Below are 26,166 nucleotides of genomic sequence, written 5' to 3'. Positions count from 1 at the left end.
GTTGAAAATGCTCAAACATTTTAGCAAATAATCTGACTGCTTTTATTCATAGAACTATTCAACGTATTAGGACAGCTGTTTTTTTGGAAATAACTTTAATATTATTTTCTCGTTTCACAAAAACATGTCCTTAGTCAAATTTTTATTAAATTTCCATGTATATTATATGAACCTGAAAATTTTATTTTCAAAATTCAAAGTGGCATGCATACCACCTATCAAAAAAAAATCTATTTTTCTTGTTGCTCTATGTAAGAAAAATTCACCAGTCTAAACGGCACGTGGCCCAAACGTAAAATTAAGTCAAAATAATATTTATAGTAGGAATGATAATGGAAAAATTTTACGACTTGTAAGCTGTAACTATCCGGTGGTTAATTTTATGACCCCGATGATATATAAAAACAAAATGAAATCAAAATATAATAAATATATAAATATTATTGCTTCGTTATATAAAAATGTTTTGATGAAAAATATTTAATTTCCATCAAAAAAAGCGAAAAAAAACACGTATTTTTGTCTTCTCACGCTATTAAATGCATTTTTTTGCCTAACAACCTATAAAAAAATGTATACCATCTAAAAGCTTATTGTCCAAGCTCAAAATATATTCATTAATTATGTCTATGAGACATCTACAAAAAGATCTAGAATTTTTTGAACTCGATCAATTTCCATCAAAAAAAAGCGAAAAAAAACACGTATTTTTATCTACTCACGCTATTAAATCCATTTTCTTCCCTATAACAACCTACACCATCTGAAAGCTTATTGTCTTAGCTCAAAATATATATATCGATCAAGTCTACGAGACATCTACAAAAAGAGCTAGAATATTTTAAACTCGATGAAATTTCATCAAAAAAAGCAAAAAAAAAAAACATTTTTTTTTATGTTCTCATGTTGTGTTGTACTATTTGACAAGAATGTCCAAAGGATTACATCTATAGTTTTAATAATTATTTTAAAATAGTTTTTTTTCTTATGGTGCGAACTTTCTAAGTAAATTTAAGTGAGTGAGTGGTATAACTTCAGTAGCGTATTTTTGTATTTTGGTTGTATGACAAGTACCGTTTATTTTAGTCCTAAAAAAAAATAGAATGCGCGAGTGGGTCGCATGCACTTTTTTCCTGAGAATATTAAAGCTTTTTAAAAAAATTCCTATAAGATTTTTTTTTTTTAATTTGAAAACAAAACTATTATAAAATTTGATTAAAAGTTTCAAAAAATCACTTTAATTACACTGGTCAACAAGGTTTTTGCCACAAGAACCAAAATATACTTTTCTAGTTGTTTTTGGAGTGCTGAATCCGAATCTGAAGTCAGAAAAATTTTATTGGCCTTCGTTTTTGAAATATTACCGTTAGAAAATGTCAAAAAACGTAATTTTGGCTGTTTTCGAGGTTATGTTTTTATGTGGAGTAATTAATTGTGCTAGTTTTATTCATTCAAAAAATGTTTAAATCTTTCCGATATCTCTTTTATTGCCCGAGATATTTAAAATTTAAGTAGCGGTCTTTGAATCAGAAACAACGCACTGGCCAACCAAATTACACTTTTTTTGCCACAAGAATCAAAATATACTTTTCTGAAGGTTTTTGGGTTGCTGAACTCGAATCCACAATCAGAAAAATTCTATTAGCTTTCGTTCTTAAAATATTACCGTTATAAAATGCAAAAAAGGGTTTTTTTTATAACGGTTATATTTCAAGAACGGAGGCTAATAGAATTTTTCCGATTGCGGATTTGAGTTCAGCAACTCAAAAACCTTCAGAAAAGTATATTTTGGTTCTTGTGGCAAAAATTCTGTGGCCAGTGACTTAAACTTTAGATTAAGTTTAGTTTCTCTTTGACTTATTAAATGAAACTAAAGATATCTCGAGCAATAAAAGAGATATCGGGAAAATTTAAACAGTTTTTGAAAGAAGAATATCTGTTCTTATAATAACCATTACAAATTTGTTTATAATGAATTACCCCACATAAAAACAGAACCTCGAAAACAGCCAAAATTACGTTTTTTGACATTTTCTAACGGTAATATTTCAAAAACGAAGGCCAATCAAATTTTTCTGACTTCAGATTTGGATTCAGCACCCCAAAAACTACTAGAAAAGTATATTTGGGTTCTTGTGGCAAAAAAAAAGTTAAATTTTGTTGACCAGTGTTATTTCTTTTCATTTCTTGTATAACAAAGAATTTTAAGAAAACAATTTTTTTTTTAAATCGTTGAAGTCGTTAACAAAAAAAAAATACTTTTTTTAACATTAAAAATGTAAAATGAAAATTGAAGTACCATTCAAAATGAAATACTGATCGACATATTGAAAAAAATTTTTCAAAAAATTGATATTCCAAAAAAAAATTGTTTTTGCTTGTTTTTTTTAATCCAAAAACTAATTTTTTGAATATTTTTTTTAAATTTAAACATAACATAAAATGTTTTTGTAAAAAATTTCATTGAAATCGGTCGTGTCGCTTAGGAGAAAGTCAGAAATCAAGATAACGTTAAGTTTTCTTAATAAGATTGCTTTTTCTCAAATGGAAAAAGCCAAAGAAAAAAGAAATGAAGAAACAAATCCTTAGAAGAAGCTATTGCTAACAATTTCAGCGAAGAAAATTACTCTCGAAATTAATTTTAGCTGACAGATTTTTTTTTCGTCGTTTTCACAAATTTTTCAAAACATTTTCTTGGCAACACTGGTGCACCAAATTTAAACGAAATCGACTTAGCGCCATTTTCGAGAAAATTGGAATACATCGAAAACTTTATTTATGACTTATGAGAGTTATAAAAAAAAAAAAAAAAATATTGGTGTTGGAAATCATGCAAAAAAGACCTAGCTTCATGATGATCAGATGGACAAACAGACGCACGGGCGGACAGACGACATGACGAAAAAAACAGCACACAAATTTTCAAAAATCAGTTCTCTCATCTTTTTAGCTTTGAATCATTTTTTTGATATTTAATTTGAGGAATCAAAAATAAGACATGCAATTTTCATCAAACTCTCATGTTAAATGATTATCTCACTTCTCAAGTTTTTGCTTTATGAAGCTACAAAATCCCCTTTAACAAATCAGCTCTGACAAATTATTTTCTTTTTGCATTGTTTCCTCAAACATTCTTTTTTTCTAATTTTCTTATATTAGGTACGTATATCATTCACATATAAAAAGCATTGAAGTGTGAACATTTTCTCAAGAAATTCAAGGCCACTCTTTGTGCTTTACCCATAATTAGACTCCAAACAAGCATATATTCAACAATAATAACCCTTAAACGCACTTGTTTCTTTCTACCCCTTTAAACCGATTCCGTTTTATTCAAAGGCCAATTATTTTTTATTGTTATGTTTTTAAACGATTGCAAAAACTATAAATGTAAATGTCCTGTTCTATGCATTAGAAAAAAGAAAAAGTAAAATAACAATAAATTTCAATACTAACCTTGGCCAAATGTAAACGCCGGACAATTCAAATCCATAATTCCATGCGCCAGCATACGCACCTTGGTGCTTGGGTCCAGTGCAAACACCATGGCCATGAGCTTTGCCGTCATCCCAACCACCACAATATGTTCCTCCGTCTTCAAAATCAAAACGTCCTCCACTTATTTGTGCTCGTTTACTTGTGCCATAAGTTCCTGGTGGTGAATTGGTACTCGCTAAAGCACCACCACCACCACCACCACTCATAGCCTGACCACCACCACCATTCTGAATGTCGCCTTGTTGCTGTTGCTGCTGCATGTTTTTGTCCTAAATCCTTATAATATTATTCTTTCGCTCTTGCTCTTTATTTTTTTCTATTTTTTTTTTTTTTTATATAAATGTGTAGATAGGACTCTCTGCTTTATGATGATGATGGTTAAGGACCTGCTTTTTGAAATCCACTGTTTGCACTTGTCAACTTTGTATTGAGATTGCCGTGGTTATAAAAATTGGATGGTGGTGGATATTGTTGTTGTTGTTTTTGTTGGAGTTGTTTTGTTGTTGTTTTGGTTGGCTCCTTTTTCCAAGGTTTCCTATCGTCGTCGTAATTGTTGATGAGCTTTTTGAGCTTTTTTGGTTTTCTTCGAATGATGATGGCTTTAGTGATTTTATTTTGATTACAGTTACGAATTTTAAATCTCTTTTTTATCATTTGAATGAGTATGATGTATATTTTCGTTATTTTTTTTTTTTTTTAATTCGATATGTTTTATGTTTATTTGCAAGGAAAGAATTATATTGATTTTTAAACACAATTTTAAGGAATATTAATTTTTTCTTTTAACACTTTTTGATAAATTACAAATTTTTAAAAAGTTTCTATGAGTAATATTTAAAATGTGAGTCATCAAATACATTTTTTTTTTATTTTTTTTTTTTTGTTTTTGTATATTATTTATATTAATGCAGCGATTTATTAATTAAAATGAAGAAAATTTGTGAAACGTTTTGTGTGATTTTAAGATAAGCCATCCTTCAACAATAAGACTATTTATAAAATTGTATATAAATTTTTGTTTTAAAAATTTGGGAAATTTACGATTGATTTTTTTTTTTAAGTCAAAAATGCCTTAAAATCGTTCACCCTTAAAATATGAAAAATTACTTATCATGATATTCTTGACATCAATTGACTCAAAGACGCCAACAGACAAATTATGCACCTAGACTGGACCCACACTAAATTAGTCATATAGTCACAAAAAAAAAAAACAAGGGAAACACCACTTATTCATAACAACAGAAATATAACAATATCAACACCAACAGTTGTTTTTAATTTTTCTTTACTTCATTTCTATATTTGGATTTGTTTTTTATTTAGTACAATTTGTTGAATAGTATGTAAAGTTTTTTAGTTGTTGGATTTCATACAAAATTAACTTTGGCTAACATGTTTTGCTTTTTTTGTTTTGGGCCAAATTTGACTTTCTGTCTTAAATGTTTTTTGATTTGCTTATTTTAACTATTAGGATTTTAAATTGTTTTAAACTAAAACTCTGCTAATCTAAAAATGCATTCTCAAAAAGGAAGTAGATTTTGACTTAAGAGGGTTTGTTTGAAAGTAAGTTTGAAAGTTATGAAGGCACAAACAAATTTCATTGAACAAAATTTCTTAAAATACATATGTTTCGCAATCTTTATGTTTACTAAAATTTTCCTTTACCAAATTCTATTACCAATTTTTTCAAATTAAATACCTTTCACATGAAAGCTTCGAAAAATATTTTTTATTTTACTAAAATTTTACCCTCAATGTGATTTTTGTGATTTCATTTAAAATTTTTCTTGATCGAAAAATTGAAACATGAAAAAATATTCATTCGCACGTAAAATTTCGAATTAATTTTAACTTCTAAAAAAAATACCTTCCGGACACTTGAATTGAGTTCCTTAATTTTGATTACTATAGATCTTAACAGAAAACTCAAAATGCCCCACAAACCAATTTCGCATGAAAAATTATAGAATTTAGAAATGTGCTATTACCAAATTCTTCAACTTAAATATCTTTCACATGAAATTCATCATGAATTTTTTTAAGGTTCTGCTAGAAATATGAAGAAAGAACTAATAGACAGATAGTTCTTATTCACAAAGAAATTTAATATAAATATGAATTTCATGGAATGTGAAAAATTTCAAGGTAAAGTGGAATTCTAAATCCTTTAAAAGCAAACATACAAAATTCGCCAGAAAGTTATGGAAGTTCAAAATGTTTTAATTTACAACTCTTAAATTTTTTGCAACAAACGGTTTCAATGTTAATTAAATGAAATAACATTTTTTCACTTGAAATAGGAATAACGCGCTCATTTTTCACAAGAAAAAACTCACACAAAATAATAGATTTTTCAGAAAAACAATTCAAAGTTTCTGATTTTTTGAATTTTGTATAAGAATGAAGTGAAACATTATTCATATAATCCAATTGACAAGCAAAATATTTGTAACTATTTCACTATAAGGGAAAGAAAGTGTAATATTTTTTCCATTCAAAATTGTGATTATAGTTGAAGTGAATTCGAATTCGAATTGATAACAAAAACTTTCGCATGAAAATGAATCAAAATAAGAGTATGTTGCAAATTAAATATATAAATAATTTTAGAGCAACATTTGTTACACATGAAAATTCAAAATTTAAAGGAAACCAATTTTAACGTGAAATAGTTTCCTCTAGTTTGAAAACCTGGACCCAATAATCATGAATCTTCAGGAGAATTTTGTTTCCCTAGGAATATTTTTCTTTACCCTGAGTTCGTGAACTTCCTTCGAAATTTACAGCTGATCTCCCTTTTAAAATTAACTGCCGATACCCATACCAGTAAAATGCGAGAAAAACTTTCATTCCCATGTTCCCATATCCAGAGTTGATAAAAATCTTAAATTTTTGAAAAATATCTATTTCTTTTAAACCGCAATGAAAGATAGCACAACGAAATCTAAAGCAAGAAAAAATTTACGTTACTTTAAAGCGAAATTCACAATTATTTGGAATGTATATTTTCATTACTGTCGCAATGAAATTTTGTTAAAGACTTTTAATTAGATTTATTTTATTCAAAAATGGTTTTTTTTTTTATTTCAATTTGAATTTTTTTATATTTTCATTTGAAATCACTTTTAAACAAATTTTTGCTTTATGCTTTTTGCAATATTTGACTTGAATTATTTTCAATGGCTAAAGTGAAATTTTTGTTTTTCATGTGAAAATGAAAGTTTGGTAAAACAATTAATTTTAATTTAAATATTAAAATTTATAACGAACAAACAATGAAGATTTTTAATTTGTTTGCATTTAAATTTAGAAAATTTTCATAATTGAATTAAAATTTGAAATATTTCTCATAATACAGTTTATTGAAAAAAAATTAAATCTATTTTACTGAGTTTAAAATTATAAAATTTGGTAGTGAATTAATTTACTACTTGTTATTTGGTATACAAATTTTGAAAAAAAAAAAAAATACAAATGCTACAAAATTTTACGAATCATTAGTTATAAAATAAACAAATTCCCTAGAATTTTGTTAAAAATGACAATGTTTTCTATAAAAAAAAAATAAATGAATTAATAAAAAAAAAAAAAACAACAATCCTATGAATTGTCGTCTAGCCAATGAATTCTTTTTAATTTGAAATTCCATAGAGTTTAATTTAAACGGAAATTGCAATATTAAAAATTTCTTTTATCTTACAAATTCCGGGGGCAAAATTTACTTGCAATCAATTTCAAAAAAAAAAAAAATAATATTCTTACCGACAAAAACGTCAAAATATTAATACCGTATTGTGTATGACGAAGGCAAAAGTACATTACAGTTTTTGTTATTTTTTTTTTTTTTCTTTTTTGAAAAATCTACCAGAAAAAAATATATACATATTCATCTACATATATAAATATAGGAATAAAAAAAAAATAAATAAATAAAACAGGCTACAATATTTTTCGTGAGAACAAGAGCAACAATAACACAACAACAACAAAAAACATAAGAACAAATATCTTAGGCTTTGTTATAAATAGAATCACATATTGAGGTAGATTTTCATTTAGCTGTTGTTGTTGTTGGTTCTAGTGTGTGTTCTTCTATTCTTTTTTATCAACTTGAAGAAGATTTTTCTTCAAATGAATTTTTTTTTCTTTTTAATTTTTTTTTTTCTTTTATTTTACTAGCCTAACTGTGGTGTATAGCTCTTCAGTTAAAATAACTAAAAAAGAATTTTTTTTTTTATTTCCATTCTATTCACAGATGGCCATTTATGAAATATACATAATTTTTTTCATATTTTTTTCTACAAAATCAATCGTCAATTTCCCTAACTTTATGAGCAAAAATTTCCCCCATTTTTTTTTTTTGTATTTTAATTTTATTTCTATCAGAGAATTTTTGGTTATAGTTTAATGGCCGTTGGTTTTTGAAAAACTGTTTTTCACTGATACTGAATTTTTTTTATATATTTTTTTATTATATTTTATTTAATTTTTTTTAGAAAAAACACAGACACTTTTTTTTCATGATTTATACGAGGTCACGTACAAGTTAATTGATTAAATAATACGAATCCGATTTTTTTTTTCTTTCATTCGTTCGACAGTCGAAAAAATTCCAATTTAGTTCGAGATATTAAAGTTTTTTTTTTTTTTCTTTCTTTCGTTTGTTTTAATTTAAACATTTCTCATCTCTTAGTAATGCAATTTGCGAGTAGCAGTGTCTTTTTTGAGTATAAAATATTTTGTATTTTTAGCATTATTCAACATAACACACACTTTATTTAATTTTTTTTTTTTTTTTTCTTTAAAATTTTGTATAAATATGTAACATTTTTTTTTTTTTGTTAATTTTTTCGTATGTTCATTACTCAAAATTGAAGATTTTTTTTTGAAAATGAGATATGTAACTAATTTCTCATAAATTTTGAATATGTATCTTAATTGAAAAATTAAGTGCATATAAATTTATGTAGAGAAAAAAAAAAATTAATTAAAACTAAATTCACTATATTTTCTTCTTTTTTTTTATTTTATTCGATTTTTTTTTTTACATTTAATTCTTGTTCGGAATTTTCGGGGATATCACTTCATGATCACTTGAGAAAGAGAGGAGGCAAAGAAAGACTCTTCCAACATTTCGATTTTTCAGCCAGCAGTAACACATGTATAAAATAATAAAATAAAAAAAATGAAAAAAAAAAAACTCACAGAAATTCTATTTCTGCTCCCGAGAACATACTTAAATAAAACAAAAAAACCAAAACCATAGAGAATCATGATGAATAAGAAAAAAAAAGAAATAGAAAATGACATGAGAAACAGGAAGAATGAAAAACTACATGAACAATTTTTGAATAAGAATTATCGTTGAACATTTGTTATCCTCTCGAGAGGTATTCACTCGGGCGTATGCGTACTTTTTTTCTCACTCTCTCGAAGAAAAATTATTTTTGACGTGTGTGTTTGTGTGTTTTTTTGGAGGGAGCATGCGTATAAATTGACACTTAAATGCTGCAGTTCTTATCTGAATTGATCCTTCAAGTGATCATATCTCAAAAAAAAAAAAGGGAGAGAGAGAGACAAATATAAACTGCGCGCACTTGTCAAAAACTCAAAAAGAATCTTGAAGTAACCTTAATATTATAAGAACGCATCGTGGACAATCTTTTAACTAGAAATTTTTATTTTTTTTTTATATTATTTTCTAGAATGAAGGAAAATTCTTAAAAATGATGATGAAGAAGAAGGAATTTTTAAAAACTATAAAAGTTCATCCAATTATTTTTTATTTTTTTTTTTGTGTACAGGGAATTTTTGTTCACTACAAAGATGACTGTGCATGAATAATTTATTTATTTATTTATTTTTTTTTTTTTTTTGAGATACTATAGAGCATTTGTCTGGGGATAGTTTTGTGTTTTGATTGTGAATAATTTAATAACCACAAAAAATGAAAAAAAAAAAAGAGATGTAGGAGTAAAACAATAGAAAACTGGCAATCTTTTTCATTTAAATTCCAAATTTTTTAAATATTATTTATTGTAAATTTTCAAATAATATATTCGCTTTCATTCTGAAATTGATTTTTTTAATAATTTTATACCAGGATAAAGCCAGCTGAAATATAGACAATTGAAATAAGATTCAAATCTCAAGTGGAAAGTGGTCGTTTTGTTTCTTTTTTGTTCGTGTTTCGTATTTGACCGAATTCTTCTTTTTTCCTTCTCAAGTGGCATGCAAAATGAATATTTTAGGATATTTCAAAAAGTCACTTTTTATTTAAGTTTTTTTTTCTTGAAAAAAATAAACAAAAAATATCGAAAAAATTTACCCGCGAATAATTTTTGACAGGCAACAGAAAAAAAAATTCGAGAAAAAATCGACAGAAAAAAATCACGCGCGCGAAAAACGACGACGGTCGTTTCGAAAAAGTAGTCCTCACAAAACTGAGACACAGTCAATGCATTTGTGTGTCATTTGCGGTGTTGAATATTCAAGTTTTTTTTTTATTTTTATTTTCATTTATTTTTTTTTTTTTGTTTTGTTTTTAGGAAAAGCTTTTTCCTGAATTTTCTCGCTCTTAAATTTACTTTCACACACAAATTGCTGCTTATGCTCTTATACACTTTAATTTTTAAAAAATATATTTTTTTTTATTTTTATTTGCACATGTGTAGATAATTGTATTGTTTTTTTTTTACTGTGTAATTTATCTTAGAAGAAAATAAAAATGCATCGCAATATCCTTAAGGACACACATAAAAAAACAAAAACTACATATGACAAAAAATCTTTATTTTCTTTCAAATTTTATAGAAGACGAAAAATATCGATTATATTTTCTATGTCAAAAAAGGACCTACATTAACTTGGATCTTCACTTCCTTCTCACTCAAATTTTTTATATCACATTAAAAATGCAAGGACATTTATTATACACATATGCATTTAGAATTTCACAAGAGAAAAATTGAAACAAAATTTAAGATACGTTTTAATAATTTTTTTTAAGTAGAACACGAATTAAAAAAAATAAAATAAAATAGAGTTAAAGAAGGAAAAAATAAAATTGAACTTGTGATGGATTATTATTTCTTTTTTGTATATTTAAGTTAATTGTATAGCACCACACTCTTCAACATCCTCGTCGTTCACTAGTACTATACATTATTCTCATCACGCACGGACGAGGTTATTGGAAACTTGTTTAGATTTTTAGTCCTCTGGAACTTACAAAAAAAAAAAAAAAAAAATACAACAACAACTAAAAAAAAAAAAAACTTTACCTGCTGTGTTGCAGTGTATATTAAAGGCTGTCATGTGTTTGCATGTTTTCTTGCAGAGAAAGCTTTAGAAAATGGATTTTATTTTTTGACTCTCTCTAACTTTGTTTGGTGGTATATTTCTTGGGTGTTTTTGAGCTTTTATTTAATAATGAAACAGGCATGTTATGGAGTTTATTTTTTTTTTCAAGAAAATAAAAGAAAAATATCTTGCAACTAAAATAAAGACTTAAATCAAAGCATCAAGTAAGAATTCATAATCACAAAAAGTCTTAAAATAAAAAGAATTTCGAATTTTTTATCTCCAGAATCGGGAATTATATTCAATGAAACATACCGATATACGTTTCATAAGTATTGAGTACAAATTTATATTGGCACGAGTGCATTTTTGTGTACAAGCCAATAGGACGTTGAGAAAAATAAAATTCGAAATTTTTTTGTTTGAAAAAATCGTATAATATTTAAAAGTTTACCAAACTAATGGAAGTTTGATGCTCTACAAACTTTGATGATGTCATAAAAATTCAAAAAAAACCTCAAAAGTATAGTCCGACCAGAAAAACAGTGTAGGTATGCACAAGAAAAGATATTTATATTGCCTACAACTTATTCGGTGAAGACAATAGTTTGGGAGATATAGACCAATTCGCGTTTTTCAAAATGACGGATTTCGCCAGGTGTCCCCAAGACCAGAACTTTTTCTAATACCCTTTGATATTAAATCTTATAGTTCATTTAATGCTGTTAAATAAATTGAAATGTGTGTTTGTGCTGTAAATACGAATCAACTATTTGTTGTTGTAAGTTTTGTTGACCTATATGTATAATAATGTACATTAATTTATAATTTTTCAATAAAGGCCTGATGAAGAGTGTATTCACGCTCGAAACGTTGTAACCATATAAAAATCTTTTATTGACCTGGAGCCTGCATTAAAGTTTTTCATATAGTATATTATTTGAAGAGGTCACTACAAAATTCTTTCTTTCGGATTTGAAAAAAAAATCAGCCTTTCTATATTTTGTTCCACAACAAAGTCTATCTTTCCTGTTTATATTTCTGTTTTAGTTTTATTGAAAAAAACACCACAAAAAACGTGGAAAAAATCCCAATAACCTAATTTTTGTTTAATTTCACGTCTCCTTTCTATAACCGAAACGGAAAATTGCTATAAAAAGATTTTTTTTTTTAATTTGTGAGAATGGTTCTTCAGATGAGTTCAAAAAAACATTCTTTTTTTAATGAAAATTTTCCAATTACATATATATACAGCTGAATTCTGCCTGCAAAAAGAGAATTCTTGCCAATTCCAATCTGGGAAAAGTTTAACTTTCTTGAAAAAGTCGCAAAGGATTTTGATGAAAAAATTCAAATGTTTGTTTCCAAGCAAGGTCTAGCTTTTGATGAAAACAATTTCTTTTACCATATAACGGTATTTATTAATTTTTGAATTTTTCAACAAACTTTTCAATACAAAATCATAAATTCTGAAAAATAAATTTTTGGATTTAAACAAAAGCAATTGTTCAACAGTAAAATTTTCGAAAATATGCTCCATTTTCGAAACATATACTACAAAATGGCATACCTAGCAAAATTATTTAGAATTTTTTTTTTTTTCAAAGAAGTATAATATCAAAAATAAAATAAAATATTAGTTTTTCTATACATCTGCATTGCATCCTTTTTGGAGCTAAGATTCTTTTGATGTTACGCATTTTTCTGAATAACGAATTTTATGTTTTTTTCATTAACATTTTTCATTAACTGTATTACATAAAAAAATAAAATGCACGACTGGGTCGCACGAACTTGCTCTTAGTTGCTTAAATTTTTAAGACTTCTTATATAGAAGTTTGGAAACAAAAATAAAATTGGTTTTAAAAAAAAAAAAAAAAAAAAATCTGAAATTAAATTGCCCTCCAAAACAAGTATGCAGTTTTGATTGATATATTAACATGCATTTTTAGAAAAAAAATTTTCAAAATCGTTAGAGCCGTTTTTTAAAAAAACTATTTTTTTATGAATAATTTTTTGAAAAAAAAGTTTTTAAATAAAATTGGTATGTATGAAAATTCAATGCCGCGTTTTCGAAAATTTGATTTTTCAAAAACAAATTTTCAAATTTTTTTTTTAAATCCAAAAACTAATTTTGTGGAAATTTAATCTTTGGTTTATATTTAAATTATATAAATGCTTCTTCACAAATAGTTTTGTTGAAATCGAATAAGCAGTTTCGGAGATAATCGGATTTAAAAAAAAACAGTTCTATGGCAGGTACCGTTAATAATGATTTTCAAAAAAAAAATTCTCATTAGAAGATAGACCTTAGCTTAAAACTAACATTTAAATTTTTTAAACAAAATTGTTGGAGCCGTTTTCGAGATATTTCAATTTTACTAAAATCGGTATATGACAAGTACCGTCATTTTGGTCCAAAAAAATTAATTCCAAAAACCCCTCTGGAGAGTAGCCAAATAACGCTACGCGAATACATGCCAAACCCTGTGATCAAACAAATTCTAATGTTTGTTTCCGAACCCTGGTGATCAAGGAAAAGAAAGCGGGAAGGGAGATATAAATACATAGTTTGCAACCACATAATGGTTCATTCAATATATTTTTAAATTTCAAACCATTTATTTTTTTAAGCTTTTCTCACTTAAATAAAAATATCTTAGCATTAAAAACATTTTTGAGAAATATATTAATACTGATTTATTAAATTAAAGTTCTAAAATACAATTTTGTTATAAAGTTTGATTTTAACATTTATTAAAGCAATAATTTTCTTCTGCAAAAATAATTCATAATTTAGGGTTAATTTGATTAACTTATCGCATTTCAAATCGGTTATTTTGCTTCAATTATTTCAGTTTTGGTGTAAATTTATCACATAATTTAAGGGGGGAAATCCCTCTGGAAATTTTTATTTTTGCACTAATTTTTGTTTGCCTTATAAATTTATTTATCAACCGAAGAAACTATTTTCAGTGGTCTAAGCCTTAAATGAAGCCTCAAATGCCCCATTCAACCTACCTCAGTACGAAAACGAAAACTTTAAACGCTTTTTCCTCAAAACGCGCTTATTTCCGCACCGTGCAACGTAACTCAAAAACTAATGAAGCTATCGACTTTAAATAAATTGTAAATTACTCTTTAAATTATTGGCCATTGCATGAACCTAAAAGTTCAACAAAATTTTTACAATAAATATTTTTTTTTACAATTTGTTTATAAAAAAAAACATTGTGTTTTTTCGTTTTTTTGGTCTCTAATTTTTATTTTACACTTTTTTTTACTAGATTTAGGTTCATGCAATGCGTATAAATATATTTTATTGGAAAAAAATCTCTTTTTTGATTATAAATAATTTTCTGGACCTGGACATTGCACGGCGCAAACTCAAGGCGTCAACTTTAAAGAGCTGTAGAGCCGCCATTTTGTATTTTTTTTTTGGACTTCAAAAAAATTGTATCAATACTTTATAATGTCAATAATATCACATACTTTCCCAAATTTCAATAAATGCTTTCAGTTTTCCAAAAAAAAATTATTGAAAAAGCTTTCGTCCCGAAGGATTTCCCCCCTTAAGTGCGTTTTATTATTCAAAACTAAAAAAAAATGTTTCTCAAATAGCGAATACTTTTCAATTATTTTGATAATTTGCTTATTTGTAAATGAAAAGTTTTTGGCTTCTTATTTGGTAATTTTTTTTGGATTAAATTTTTTGCTGTTGCCATATTGTCTTTTTTTTAAGATTTTTGTGCACAAAAACTATTTTTCAAAAATTGAAAACAAAAAATTTATCACTGGTAAGAGTTGACGTTGTTTTGGATTTTTTTTTTTTTTTAATTGTAATTTTAATTTTAATTATTTTTTTATCATTTTTTTATTAACAATATTTCTCAAGATTTCAAACCATTTCTTTTAGTTTTTTTTTTTTTTTCAAAACAAATTTTCCTTAAAGAACGTACACAAAACTATGATAAACGGCGAAAATTATGTACTAATTGTGTAGAAGTTAGAGGGTCACTGTGGTGTAAAAGTAACCATTTTTTTTAAATGGAACGACTCTAACTTTATTTAACTGATTTTACTTCGCTAATAATAATAACAACTATCTTTAGTTAATATGTAGTTTCTAGTGCTTAAATAGTTATATTTAATCATTATCGTTTGAAATTCCATATGACGCAATGCAACACATTTCCAACCATTTATCATATTATTTTTACTAACCAATATTTCTCAAGATTGCAAAACAAATTTTTAGACTTTTTTTTTCAAAATTACGTATACAAAATTGTTATAAACGTTCGAAAATGTTGTATCAATTTTAATAAGTTAAAGAGTCACTGTGGCGTATGCGTAACTTTTTTTATCAAAAGTTATTTCGCTCATAATAACAACTAATTTCTGGCTAATAGTTTAAAAAAAAAAAAAATAACCTACAAGTGACCATTTAACATTGTACAACAGTGTTAAATAGAAAACACCCAATATTATATTGTAGATTGTTTAACATGTTGAGCTTTTTTATTCCACATATTTATACGAGTACACAACAAAATATAAGCTTTTACATTTCTGACTTTTCTCCTCTATAGAAATAAGTGTATAGTGTATGGCATAGTATTAAAAAACACTCGTCCATCACTCACCCAGTTTTACGCTTTATTGTTTATTCAAATTAGAGGGGTTTTGTTTGTTTGTCTCTCAGTTCGGCAATAATTGCGTTGCGCGCTCTAAATTTTCGTTATATTGCTGCTGTGTTGTGATGTGCTGTTGTTGTTGTTGTTGTTGATTTTGTTGTTATATATCTATAGTTTCCTACACAAAAATGAGAAAAATATTTAAATATATCTATCTAACATCTATAATAATAATAATTGAGGGTCATCAAAGGAGGAGGAAAATAGGAAGAAGGAAAAAAACAATCTTTTTGAAAAAATATAAATGATGAAACAAAAAAAAAAAAAACCAGGATATAAAATGCATTTTGTCGCAAACAGATATCATAAATGTATCTATCAGATACATCCCAGATATAAAAAGTTTATATTTGTCGGAATGTTTTATACTTCTTGTATATGTATGTTTCTGTGTCATTGTTGTTGTTGTTGTTATTATTGTCAGCGAGAGCAGCAGCTAACACCAATGCGACGTCAATATACGAATGAAGCAACAAAAACAACAAAACAAGCTTTCATGTCTTTTGTACTTTATACCAACCTATTCTATCGTTGTTGTTTGCGTATATTTTTGTACTCAACTCATACAACACTCTCCAGCTCGTATAGTTCCTCTCATATGCCTGCCTTTACCAGGCCAGGCCACAATCATCATCATCATCATCATCGTCAGCACCATTATAGTGTTCATAGCAGCAGCAAGTAGTCTCAAAGCCAATATTATAGCCAGCCAGCCAGCCAGCCCCAGCAACTCGCTCGCAACAACACGAGTTGTTTGTCATTTGTGAGTTGGTTGGAGCTTTCAAAAACACACATAGAAAATTTATATACTTATTCTATTTTTGTTAGACGCGCAAAAAACAGAGTAAAATACGCAGTCTACACTGTCGTAAGTGTCTCTTGGTGTTTTATTTATTTAAATTGTTTTTTTTTTTTTGAAAAATAAAAATTTTATTTCAAACAAACGGTTTGCAGTGCCTAAATGCCAAACAAACTTGAAACTAAAAAACTGCAACAACAAGAATTAATATTGACCAATAACAGACAAATAATGTCATCGACAACAACAGCAGCTAACACGACGACGACGACAACGACGACGACAACGTCTCCATCGGCATCTACACCACGAATCATGCAGGCCGATGAGGATTTCAATATCCGTTTTGTAACAATGGTTAAGAAACATCGTTGTTTGTATGATAAAAAAGTACCCGAGTACAGGAATAGGGATTACCAGGAAAAAGCATGGTCAGTTATATCCCAGGAAACTAGAGAAAATGGTAAGTAAAAAAAAGCTCTTCTTTTTTTTGTTTTTTTTTGTTGAGTCGATTTTTGACGAAGAAGTAAAAAGATACAGTGTATCTAAGGTGCCACCCTTAAAAATACAAAGTCTCCCGCCCAATTGTAAAATGAAAAAATGCATTCTGTAGAACAGCACACATTTTTTATTATTAAGAAGGCAATGAGCAGAGAAAAGTTAGGTTATGTAGAAGAGGAGATATTTGTGTTTACCTTGTTTTTAGTTAAGAGTTCTCATCTCGAAACATGCGAGTGTTTTTGTTTAAAAAAAACAATATTATAGATACTTTGTCTTAGTTTAAAATTGATGGTTTTTTGGGGAAATTATTTGGGGTTGAGAAGACAGGAGGTGTGAAAGAGGGGGGGGGGGGAATACATTGCAATCGATAAATTGTGTTTTCATCAACTTTTAATACACCTATAGATTACACAATAAGCTTCGAAACCAATTGGTTTATAGTGTTCTGCTCTATGCTGTGTGATAAATTGAGGAGAGTATAGTAGAAATTGATGGGGCGGGAAGAGGGTGTCAGGAAAAGGAAATTCCCCTTTGATAACACACGAGAACACAGCAGAGTTTCACATAAATCGTGAATTGTGATATCGTGGAACATACACGCGAGTTTACCTACAACATTTTTGTTGTTTTTGTTTTTTATTATTTTTTTTTATTTTTACTTTTTGCTGAGGTGTTTTTTTTTTTTTTTTGTAGCTGATGTAAAGAAAGAGAGATTCTTGATCAGAACTATATTATACCTACCAATTCGTTGTGTTGTGTGTTATCATATCGCAGAGGAGCTTCGATTTTATGGAAGACCTCTAATAAAATGTGTTGTTCAGTGTGCACGTTGTTTTGAAGAATTTTCTCAACAACAACAACAACAACAACAAGAGAAAAAAATAATAAAAATAGAAAAAAAAAACCTTCATCACAATGATAGTGGGTATTAGTATAGTCGTCATGATGATGGGGGAGCTTTCTTATCACCCAACCTCTCTCTCTCTCTCTCTGTCTTTTTCTTGATGTATACTCTCTCAATTTATTCTTTTCAAAACAATGTTTTGTAAACAAAATATTTTTTTTTTTTTTTTAGATTTTTTGGGGTTGCTTGATGCGCATTGTGTAGAATAGAAAAGAAAAAAAAAAAGCTTTCAAGACAGCCTGTTGTTTATGATACGATTGCGTAATGTTGAATTGTATTGTTGTTGTTTTCTATTTTTTTTTTTTTTGTTTTTGTATTTATACTTGTGATAGAGAAAAACACGCTTATTACCACCTTATATTTGCTAAGTGAGTTGTATTTTTATTTTATTTGCGTAAAAACTTGAGCTTTTATGTGGCTTAACTTTAACTAGGCTATATAATGAATATGACAGTCTTTTCTAAAAAGAAAAAACAATATGATCATTTTATGAGATACAATGATAAACAAAGGGTGTTTTTTTTTTATTGTAGTATCAAAATTTTAATTTTGTGTGTTTTTTCAAATTTTTGAAGTGAAACAAGATGAAACGAAAACTCGACACGAACATTCAACTTGTTATAACTTTTTTGTTTTAATAAATAGATGAATGAAATTTGTATTGTAGATAGGTAATTAAATAAACTATAAATGTACAAAATTTCAATTAATTTCATATGCAAAATTCTGAGATAACGGTAAAAAGATGTTCTTTTTCTACACACGTTATATCTTTTGATCTAGTGCACATACAAATTTGAATTAACTTGATAACATAACATAACCTTTCATTTTATATATCACAATAAACTGTACAAGCTCTACAAGTTACACAATCTTAAATTGAAAAACTTGAAAAATACCTCAAAAAACCTGTGGAGATCTATTGACGATGACCAGTGTAGGAAGTACCGTAATCTCAGCTTGAAATTTCGACACAGTTGGCTTTAAAAAATTCTTATTTTTTTTCTAGGCATGGTAGAAATATGATTCATACGTCATATAAAAGGTGAAATAACCTTTCAGATGATATAAAATTTACTATAGGTTGTCATTTAAAAAAAAATATATTTAATGGTGTTAAAAGAGAAAAAAGATTGATTTTTTTGCTTTTTTGATGAAAATTGATTTGGTTTGAAAAAAATAAGCTCTTTTTGTAGATGTTGTATCGACATGAACGATATAAATATTTTGAGCTGAAACAATAAGCTTTCAGATGATATAAAATTAATATAGGTTGTAGTATAAAAAACATGTATTTAAAGGAGATAGAGTAAAAAATAGGTAGATTTTTTCTTTTTTTTTTGCAAGAAAAATTTTTTTTTAAGGTTTCACTTCTACCACGTGTGAATTGCACACATGACTTTTTTGTATCTTGATGAGTCAACATATTTGTTACTTCTAATATGAGCCCAATTTAAGGTTTTATATAAAACAATCAAATTTGAGAAAACATTCAGTTATGATAAATATTACGATTATAGAAAATTCTAACCTGTATTTTATTGATATTCACACAAATTTTATATTTTAAACAACAACCACCGATTTATTATGAGTAATCGTTTGTTGTTGTTTACAGTTTATCAGTTTAACCTACGTAAGCTCTGTTTCCAATACACATGACTAAGGTATTAAATATTAGCGTAAAATTTAAAACGATTTAGTTAAATTCTCAAACCATTTTAGTAATTTACTAAGTCCAAAGCAGACTGATTTTTAACTTAGTAAAGTTGCTTTTTAGTATATTACTAAATCGTTTAAAACTTTGCGCTATTGTCTTTAATTCTAGATGTGTTTTGTCTGCAATTCAATAGTTACTCAATTTTTTCATTGTAAACACAAATGGAACTAGAAAGCACATAAATTTGGTTATTTTTGCTTTGAAAATAATCATAATCATTCAAAAAGCTTCTTAAAAAAAAACTGATTTGTAGAAAAAATAAAATGCACGACTGGATCGCACTTACTTGCTTTTGCAGTTCAAATAAGAGCTGCCTCTATAAAAATTTTAAAAAAATTTTGGGGAAGAGCCGAATGAATTTTTTTTTTTTATATTTGGCTTTCGTAATTTGGTTTTGATTAAAACCTCAATTGTTTTTTTTTCGACACGAAACCAATACTTGCCCTATAGATAAGGTGACCATCCGTCCCGGTTTACCCGGGACTGTCCCGTACTTCTTTATCTTGTTCCGTGTTATTATTTCAGAAACCCGGGACGTATAAGTGTCCCGTATTTTGTAATTTGTCTCGTGATTACCCCGTATTTCCACATTTAAATACTTTGGTTGGAAAATAAAAGTTTTCTCTAATTTTTCTAATAAAAGCATTATATAATCAGATTGAAAAGCTACACCAGAAAAAGTTTTTTTTTTCGAATAATGATATATTCGAATAATAATATTACAAAATTTCAAAATCATTTAAAATAAAATTAAAATGTTAAAAAAAGCAGAGGTGGAATCGGCTAACGCAATTATAGTTGATAGTCAAAAAACGATAATTTTGCTCCAAAATCGTCGATTTTGATTTATCAATTATCGAAATCACAATTTTGATTAAAAAAAATTTTTTTTAAAGTTATTAACAGTAGGTACCTACCTTCCTAATATTAAACCGTTTTCTTAACTTCTGACTTCCTTTTACACGACTTGAATGATTTCAACGAAAATGTTTCCATAAAATCTTTTAAGAAATCTTGAAAAATCTTGAGCTTGACTAAGAAAAATAATGAAAACTCATTTCATTCTTTTTTTTTTCTTAAAAAATCAATGTTTTCAAAACGATCCAACGAATTTTGTTTTTTTTTCCCGGGTTTCGCTCCTAGAAATATGGTCACCGTACATATTTTACATAGAGCAAGTAAAAATCAAAAATACATATTTAGTTTTTTTTTTTTTTTGTGCACCGACCATTAACAATTTTTCTGAGCTTAACCTTTATTAAGATTCAAAAGTCTACTTTAACTACAAATTAAAAAAAAAAAAATTAGCGCTTTAATCGGACTTTGAATAGAAAATGTCTTCAATTTCAATACCTCTGCAACCATTAATGCTTCATTAAATTAAAGGAAAACCTATATTTTCGTACTTTTGCATTTTTCACTTATATTAACAGTTTCTCAAAAATCACTGAAAAAAAATTTTTTTTTCATTCTACTCAGGGAGCCCCCATTTTCACAGAATTGTTATGAATTATTTATAAAACATTTTTCTGACTATCGTAGAGTATTGAAACTTGTTAAAATAGTAGCCCCGGTAGTTAACTTAGGTATACAAAAAAATAAAAATATTTTTTTTTTAGAAAAAAATGTTCCACATACGCCACAGTGACCCAATTTTATAGACACTATCTTTGTCAATAATTTTTTGATTTTAAAGATTATGAAATCAAACGAAAGCAGATACATAAAACAACAAGTTTATTACAACAACATTATAATATTTATAGTACAGGTAAAATAGTACCAAAAATTATTTAATTAAATACAAAGTTTACATTCATGAAACTTGTAAAAAGTTTTATGTTATTTTTAGATGCTGAATCTAAATAAAAATCAATACAATTGCTCAAACAGGTAAAATATAACAGAAAATCTTGTGAAAAACAAGATACACTGATGAAATTCGGGATGAAGGTTAAAGATAAAGTAGGGACAAAGCATTAACATAGTTCTTAAAAATATTATTGGTAAAAAGGTTTTTTTTTTAAGGGTTGAGTTATGTGTGAAGAAGGTATCATAACAGCTGACATAAATTTTGTAAATTTTGCAAACTTGGTGAAAACATTTCTTTAATTATGAGAACTACTAACGCCCAATTTATTCACTCTCCATTATATTTTTAAAGTCCCCATTAAAAATGAAAAATCTCTCAAATCACATACAAATTTTAAAACTTCCCCTTTTTTAATGGAGACTTTAAGTTTAATGGAGTGTGAATAAATTGGCCCTAAGAGTCTACAAAATTATCTTGAGTGTTTTTTTTTATAAGAAAAATGATGAAATTCAGAATTAGTTCCATACAAATTGGGACAAAAGTGGTAGCCCCATAAAAATAGGTAAACATTTTTCATCTATAACAAAATCCAAAAATCTATGCAGTCCATACAAATACGACTTAAGGTGAAAAGGTGTTTTTTTTTTTTTTTGGGGAAATGATGAAAATCCGCGATAAATCTGATAAAATCAATGGTATAATAATAAATGGGCCCCAAAAGCCAATAAATTCGTGTGTAACGTCTAAAAACTTAAGTAGGTATAAACGTTCAATTTGCCATCGAAACAAAAAATAAAATGAATCATTTGCTTTTTGAGACTAATTATTCGAAAAAAAAAACACCTTTTCACCCAAAATTACTTTGTGAATATTTCTTATTCTTGCTTTCTATGCCAAATGCAACGTGTTTACCAAATTTCATTAGGGGGGCCATATGGCCAATCATTTTTTTTTTTTTTTCAATCAAAAAGCACCCTCTTAACCATGATATTCTTAAAGACAATCTCTTATTCTAAGGTCTAGCATAATACACGGTAGTGAAACATATAAGAACAAATACAAAGAAAACATTTCAGTAGTAGTACAGGCAGAGGCTTTTATCCAAATTCATATGAAACAGAAATTTGGCATTTCTTTCAAGTTTGATTCTCAAAATCAGTTTCTAGCATAATGACACTTATATACATATTTTTAATATTTTTTAAAATCACGAAACAATCTTTATAATCTAATTTGTATTTATATTTCAGTAATTCATTGCAAGGAACGTTGGCGAAATCTTCGAGCATGCTTATCAAGATACATAAAACAACAAAGTGGCAACGATCCACAACACAAGCCCTACTATTTAACCGAACACATGGCATTTCTGTTGCCATTTCTAAAATCAATTCGTCAATCAGTCGATAGTTCCCAAAGTATATTCAACATTCAAAATACACTAAACGAATACAAGTACAACCAATCTAGTGATTTGGAACTAAAACATTCACTATCCGACAATGAAGAGACTAGTGATGCTTTCGACAATAGTGGAGCTCAATTAAATCGCCCACCCGAAACATCTACCCCGTTAAGTGACACAAATAGTGCACACACCAGTACAATGAATAATTTTATACCCGATGTACAAATCGAAATGCGTGAAACACCCGATGCCAATTCGGAAATAATATTTTCACCTACAACAGCTCCTCATATAAATGGCCATCATCATCACCATAATCAACAGCATCATGGTCAACATTCTTTTCCACAGCCAAAGCGAATTAAACTAGAACAACAATCTGGATCGAATGAAAGATCACCAGATCAATATTATAATAATCATGTTGAAAATTCAGATATGGAATTTTTTCGAAGTATACTACCGGATATAGCTGATTTGACACCATTGCAAAAGCGGAAATTAAAAATTGGATTATTGGAATTGATAGATGAGGTTTTAGTGAAATATCCTGCGCCTCAAAATCAAAGTACTAACAACAATAATAATAATAGTAGTAGCAGTAATAATCAACAAAGTATCGGTTATTGGGGAAAGTAGAGTTTAATAATGTACATAATGTATTTTATAAGAAGTATGTTTTGTAAATAAAAATAAGATCGCTTTGTAGATGTTTAAAATAAAAGTGTTGCACAAAAACTTTGAATCGATTTTCAAAAAAAATGATTCACACTATACAAAAGATGTTTTTTTAATTCGAAATGTATACAAAAATGTAAATTTAAAAAAAAAATGCATGAATAAAAAAACAAAATACCTAACATTTTTCAAATCGCCACCCGCCGTTTAATGAAAAACTCTCTTAGTGTCATTTTTTTTCATTCTTTGAAATATGTAGGTATTGAAAATTACAAATTTTGTAATTGTTTAACATGGAAAATGTAAAAGTAAACAAAATGGACTTAAGGAGTTTTCATTGTCCCAAAAGGAGCGAACTTTTATCATTTTTGGAAACGTTCAGATATAAATTATACCAAAGCCAAAATTGATGAAAAACTATTGTTGGTAGATACATTTTTATCAGAATTACAAACAAAACAGTTTAGAGATAATACACACACCAACTGCATTTCCGGAACATCTATGACTGACAAACCATATTTTTAAGCAATTGAAACCAAATCAAACTTCACAAACTGGGACAAAATTACTTCAGGCCTGACAGTAATTCAAAAAATCAAATCCTAGAATTATTTAACTACCCTATTTTACAGAGATAGGAATAGTGGACCTTCTTTAAAACCCTTTTGCATCACGTGTCCAAGTGTAGGTTTAAATTATTCTGGAATTAAAAACTCAGGGTCGAAAGGGTTAAGCATTTCTATTTTTAACCATCTTCCCCCACTCCCACCAACCAAAAAAAAAAAAACCTAATCAAAATCTTCATAGTGTGGGACTGCAAGCAGAAGCAATCCCAAAAACAAAGATTTCATTATTCTGAATCATTTAATATTTAAATTAAAAAATTCCTTAAAACCCACGTTATAATTAAATACATATTTTAACATGTTTTTTTTTTTAGTTGTCTGAACTTTTTTAAACATAGTTCTTGTTTTAAATGTATCTCGCCATTTCATATACATACCTCTTATCTTCAAAGAGAAAATATTTCCTATTTTTTGCTATTTTCCTGAGGCTCGAGAACTCAAGAATAAATACATACAAATAATTAGCTCCATGACCATGGAGGGCCAAAGAGACTGAATATTAACTCTCAACCATTGCATATACCTAATTATAGTTTAGTAAAATGGACGGTATTTTAAATTTTCTGTCAAGTCCGAAAGTCTTTGGTGATATATTCATGATAGTCGTCAGAGAAATTCTTCTAAACTTTGCCAATTCTTCGCAATAATGTCTAAGAGGCGTAGGCTAGAGCCAGAACTATAATTGTCGGATGCGTCGGATGAAACGGAGGGGAACAGCGCTCGCAACCGCACCTTACGGATGAAAACTTATCGAAAAAACAAAGAAAACAACAACAATTGACATTAGCTTTCGACTCCATCCTCCAATTATAGTTCTGGCTTAAAAGATGAACGTTCATCAAACTTTTCAAACTTGTAACCAAAGTAGGTATCTCTAAGAGCAGAGCCGTTTTCCAATTTTTTTTTTTTTTTTTGGATTATTATACGTTAATAATTACAAAAATACACTGCAAGCCCAAAAGTTTGAGTCCAACATAAACTATTCTGAAAAACTCTCCAAATCCACACGAACCATGTTCTTAAGGTTTGCAGGTATTCAAATTTGGATTTTCAATTAACGGCTGATTTGGGTTATTGAGATGTATTTGTTTTTATTAGTTTTTCTTTTTTTTTTTCAAAGCTTAATTGTGTACCTGGTTTAGAGGTATAAAAGCCACGCATTAAAGTCATTAGCATTTACATATATGAAATTCGTAAGCTTTTCAGTTAGCAAGTTGTTGAAAATGGGATAAGTTGTGGAAACCACAATTGAAAAAACGTTCTGCCATCATCACTTTAATTAGGAAGTGCAAATGGCAGCGCAAGATCGTAAATCGCACATTTAGATATCTAATGAAAAAATAATTGTTCCCTTCAACGTTCGGAAGCAGATATTTTCAGATCAAGATCTCGAAACAAGATTCGGTTTGCAGGTATGAAGTCACAATGAGCAGACCTATACATTTCGGTAAAAAAATTAAAAATCTATTTTTTAAGGATTTTCGAGAAAAAATCAAGGTTGCCTACAAATTAGGCATTTTCAAAAATTTCCTCTTAATCCATCGAATGAGATATCAAAAGAAAGGCCTCTTTAAGCTCTATTCATAACAGAAAACCAAAAGTTTCTTCGACGTCTGCTTGCTAAAATATCTGCAATCGAAATAGTTTTTTCTTACATTCGGAAGCAGATATTTTCGGATCAAGGTCTCGAAACAAGTTTTGGTTTACAGATATAAGTTCACAAAAAGCAGGTCTATAAAAATTTAGCTTAACAAATTACAAATCTATTTTTTAAAGATTTTCGAAGAAAAGCCTAAAAATAGGCAATTTTAAAAATTTCCCCCAAATCCATCGATTGATACATCAAAAGTAAGGTCTCTTTAAACCCTTTTCATAACTGAAAACCAAAAGTTTCTTTATTATATAAAATTATAATCACTTTATAATTTTTTTGTTTTTTCTCATAATCCAGTCAAATAAGGGTTTAACCTCGGAATGAATGTTAGTAGACATTTTTTTTGCTCAATATCTTCCTTTTGCCATTCTATAACATATCTCAAAAGTCTAGAAAAATCTCATGTCCGCTTGTCGCGATTTCAAGGTCAAATCGCGAAATGGAGATTTTCAAAATTAGCAAAAATAGGCTATGGTATTATATACACATATGATACATGATTTCAAGGTATTTTTTAATGCTGATTCCAAAAAATCTAAAATCAAGACAATCTGACG

At 27.8% G+C, this 26,166-nt stretch overlaps 2 protein-coding genes across 8 annotated transcripts in view; one reads left to right on the top strand and one right to left on the bottom strand.

The window, feature by feature from the left end:
- The window catches only part of LOC129913924 (junctophilin-1), a 37,545-nt gene extending 26,861 nt beyond the window's left edge, over nt 1-10,684 (bottom strand). Inside the window, exons 1-2 of one of the 5 annotated variants that reach the window (XM_055992914.1) lie at nt 10,362-10,684; nt 3,457-4,487 (exon numbers count right to left, since the gene is read on the bottom strand). In XM_055992914.1, coding sequence (XP_055848889.1) covers nt 3,457-3,758 — 302 coding nt within the window. In that variant the 5' untranslated portion in view covers nt 3,759-4,487; nt 10,362-10,684. Of the gene's footprint in view, nt 1-3,456; nt 4,488-8,010; nt 8,271-8,549; nt 8,706-10,361 lie in introns of those variants that run through there. The other 4 variants (XM_055992917.1, XM_055992915.1, XM_055992918.1 and 1 more) reach the window with 4 other exon arrangements.
- A 5,076-nt stretch (nt 10,685-15,760) lies between these two features.
- On the top strand, nt 15,761-23,446 carry LOC129915411 (probable serine/threonine-protein kinase DDB_G0288147). Of its 3 annotated transcripts, XM_055994928.1 has the most exons (4): nt 15,761-16,263; nt 16,329-16,368; nt 16,455-16,762; nt 22,491-23,446. In XM_055994928.1, exons 3-4 carry the CDS (start codon nt 16,462-16,464, stop codon nt 23,285-23,287), a joined length of 1,098 nt encoding a protein of 365 aa, XP_055850903.1. In that variant the 5' UTR covers nt 15,761-16,263; nt 16,329-16,368; nt 16,455-16,461; the 3' UTR covers nt 23,288-23,446. The 3 variants fall into 3 exon arrangements, with proteins under 3 accessions (XP_055850903.1, XP_055850902.1, XP_055850901.1); XM_055994927.1 differs by having other exon boundaries at nt 15,761-16,368; XM_055994926.1 differs by having other exon boundaries at nt 15,761-16,762.
- The last annotated feature ends 2,720 nt before the right edge of the window (nt 23,447-26,166 follow it).

This window comes from Episyrphus balteatus, chromosome 3, assembly GCF_945859705.1.
Source record: "Episyrphus balteatus chromosome 3, idEpiBalt1.1, whole genome shotgun sequence".
NCBI classification, from domain to species: domain Eukaryota; kingdom Metazoa; phylum Arthropoda; class Insecta; order Diptera; family Syrphidae; genus Episyrphus; species Episyrphus balteatus.
This window is presented reverse-complemented; position numbering and strand designations above follow the sequence as displayed.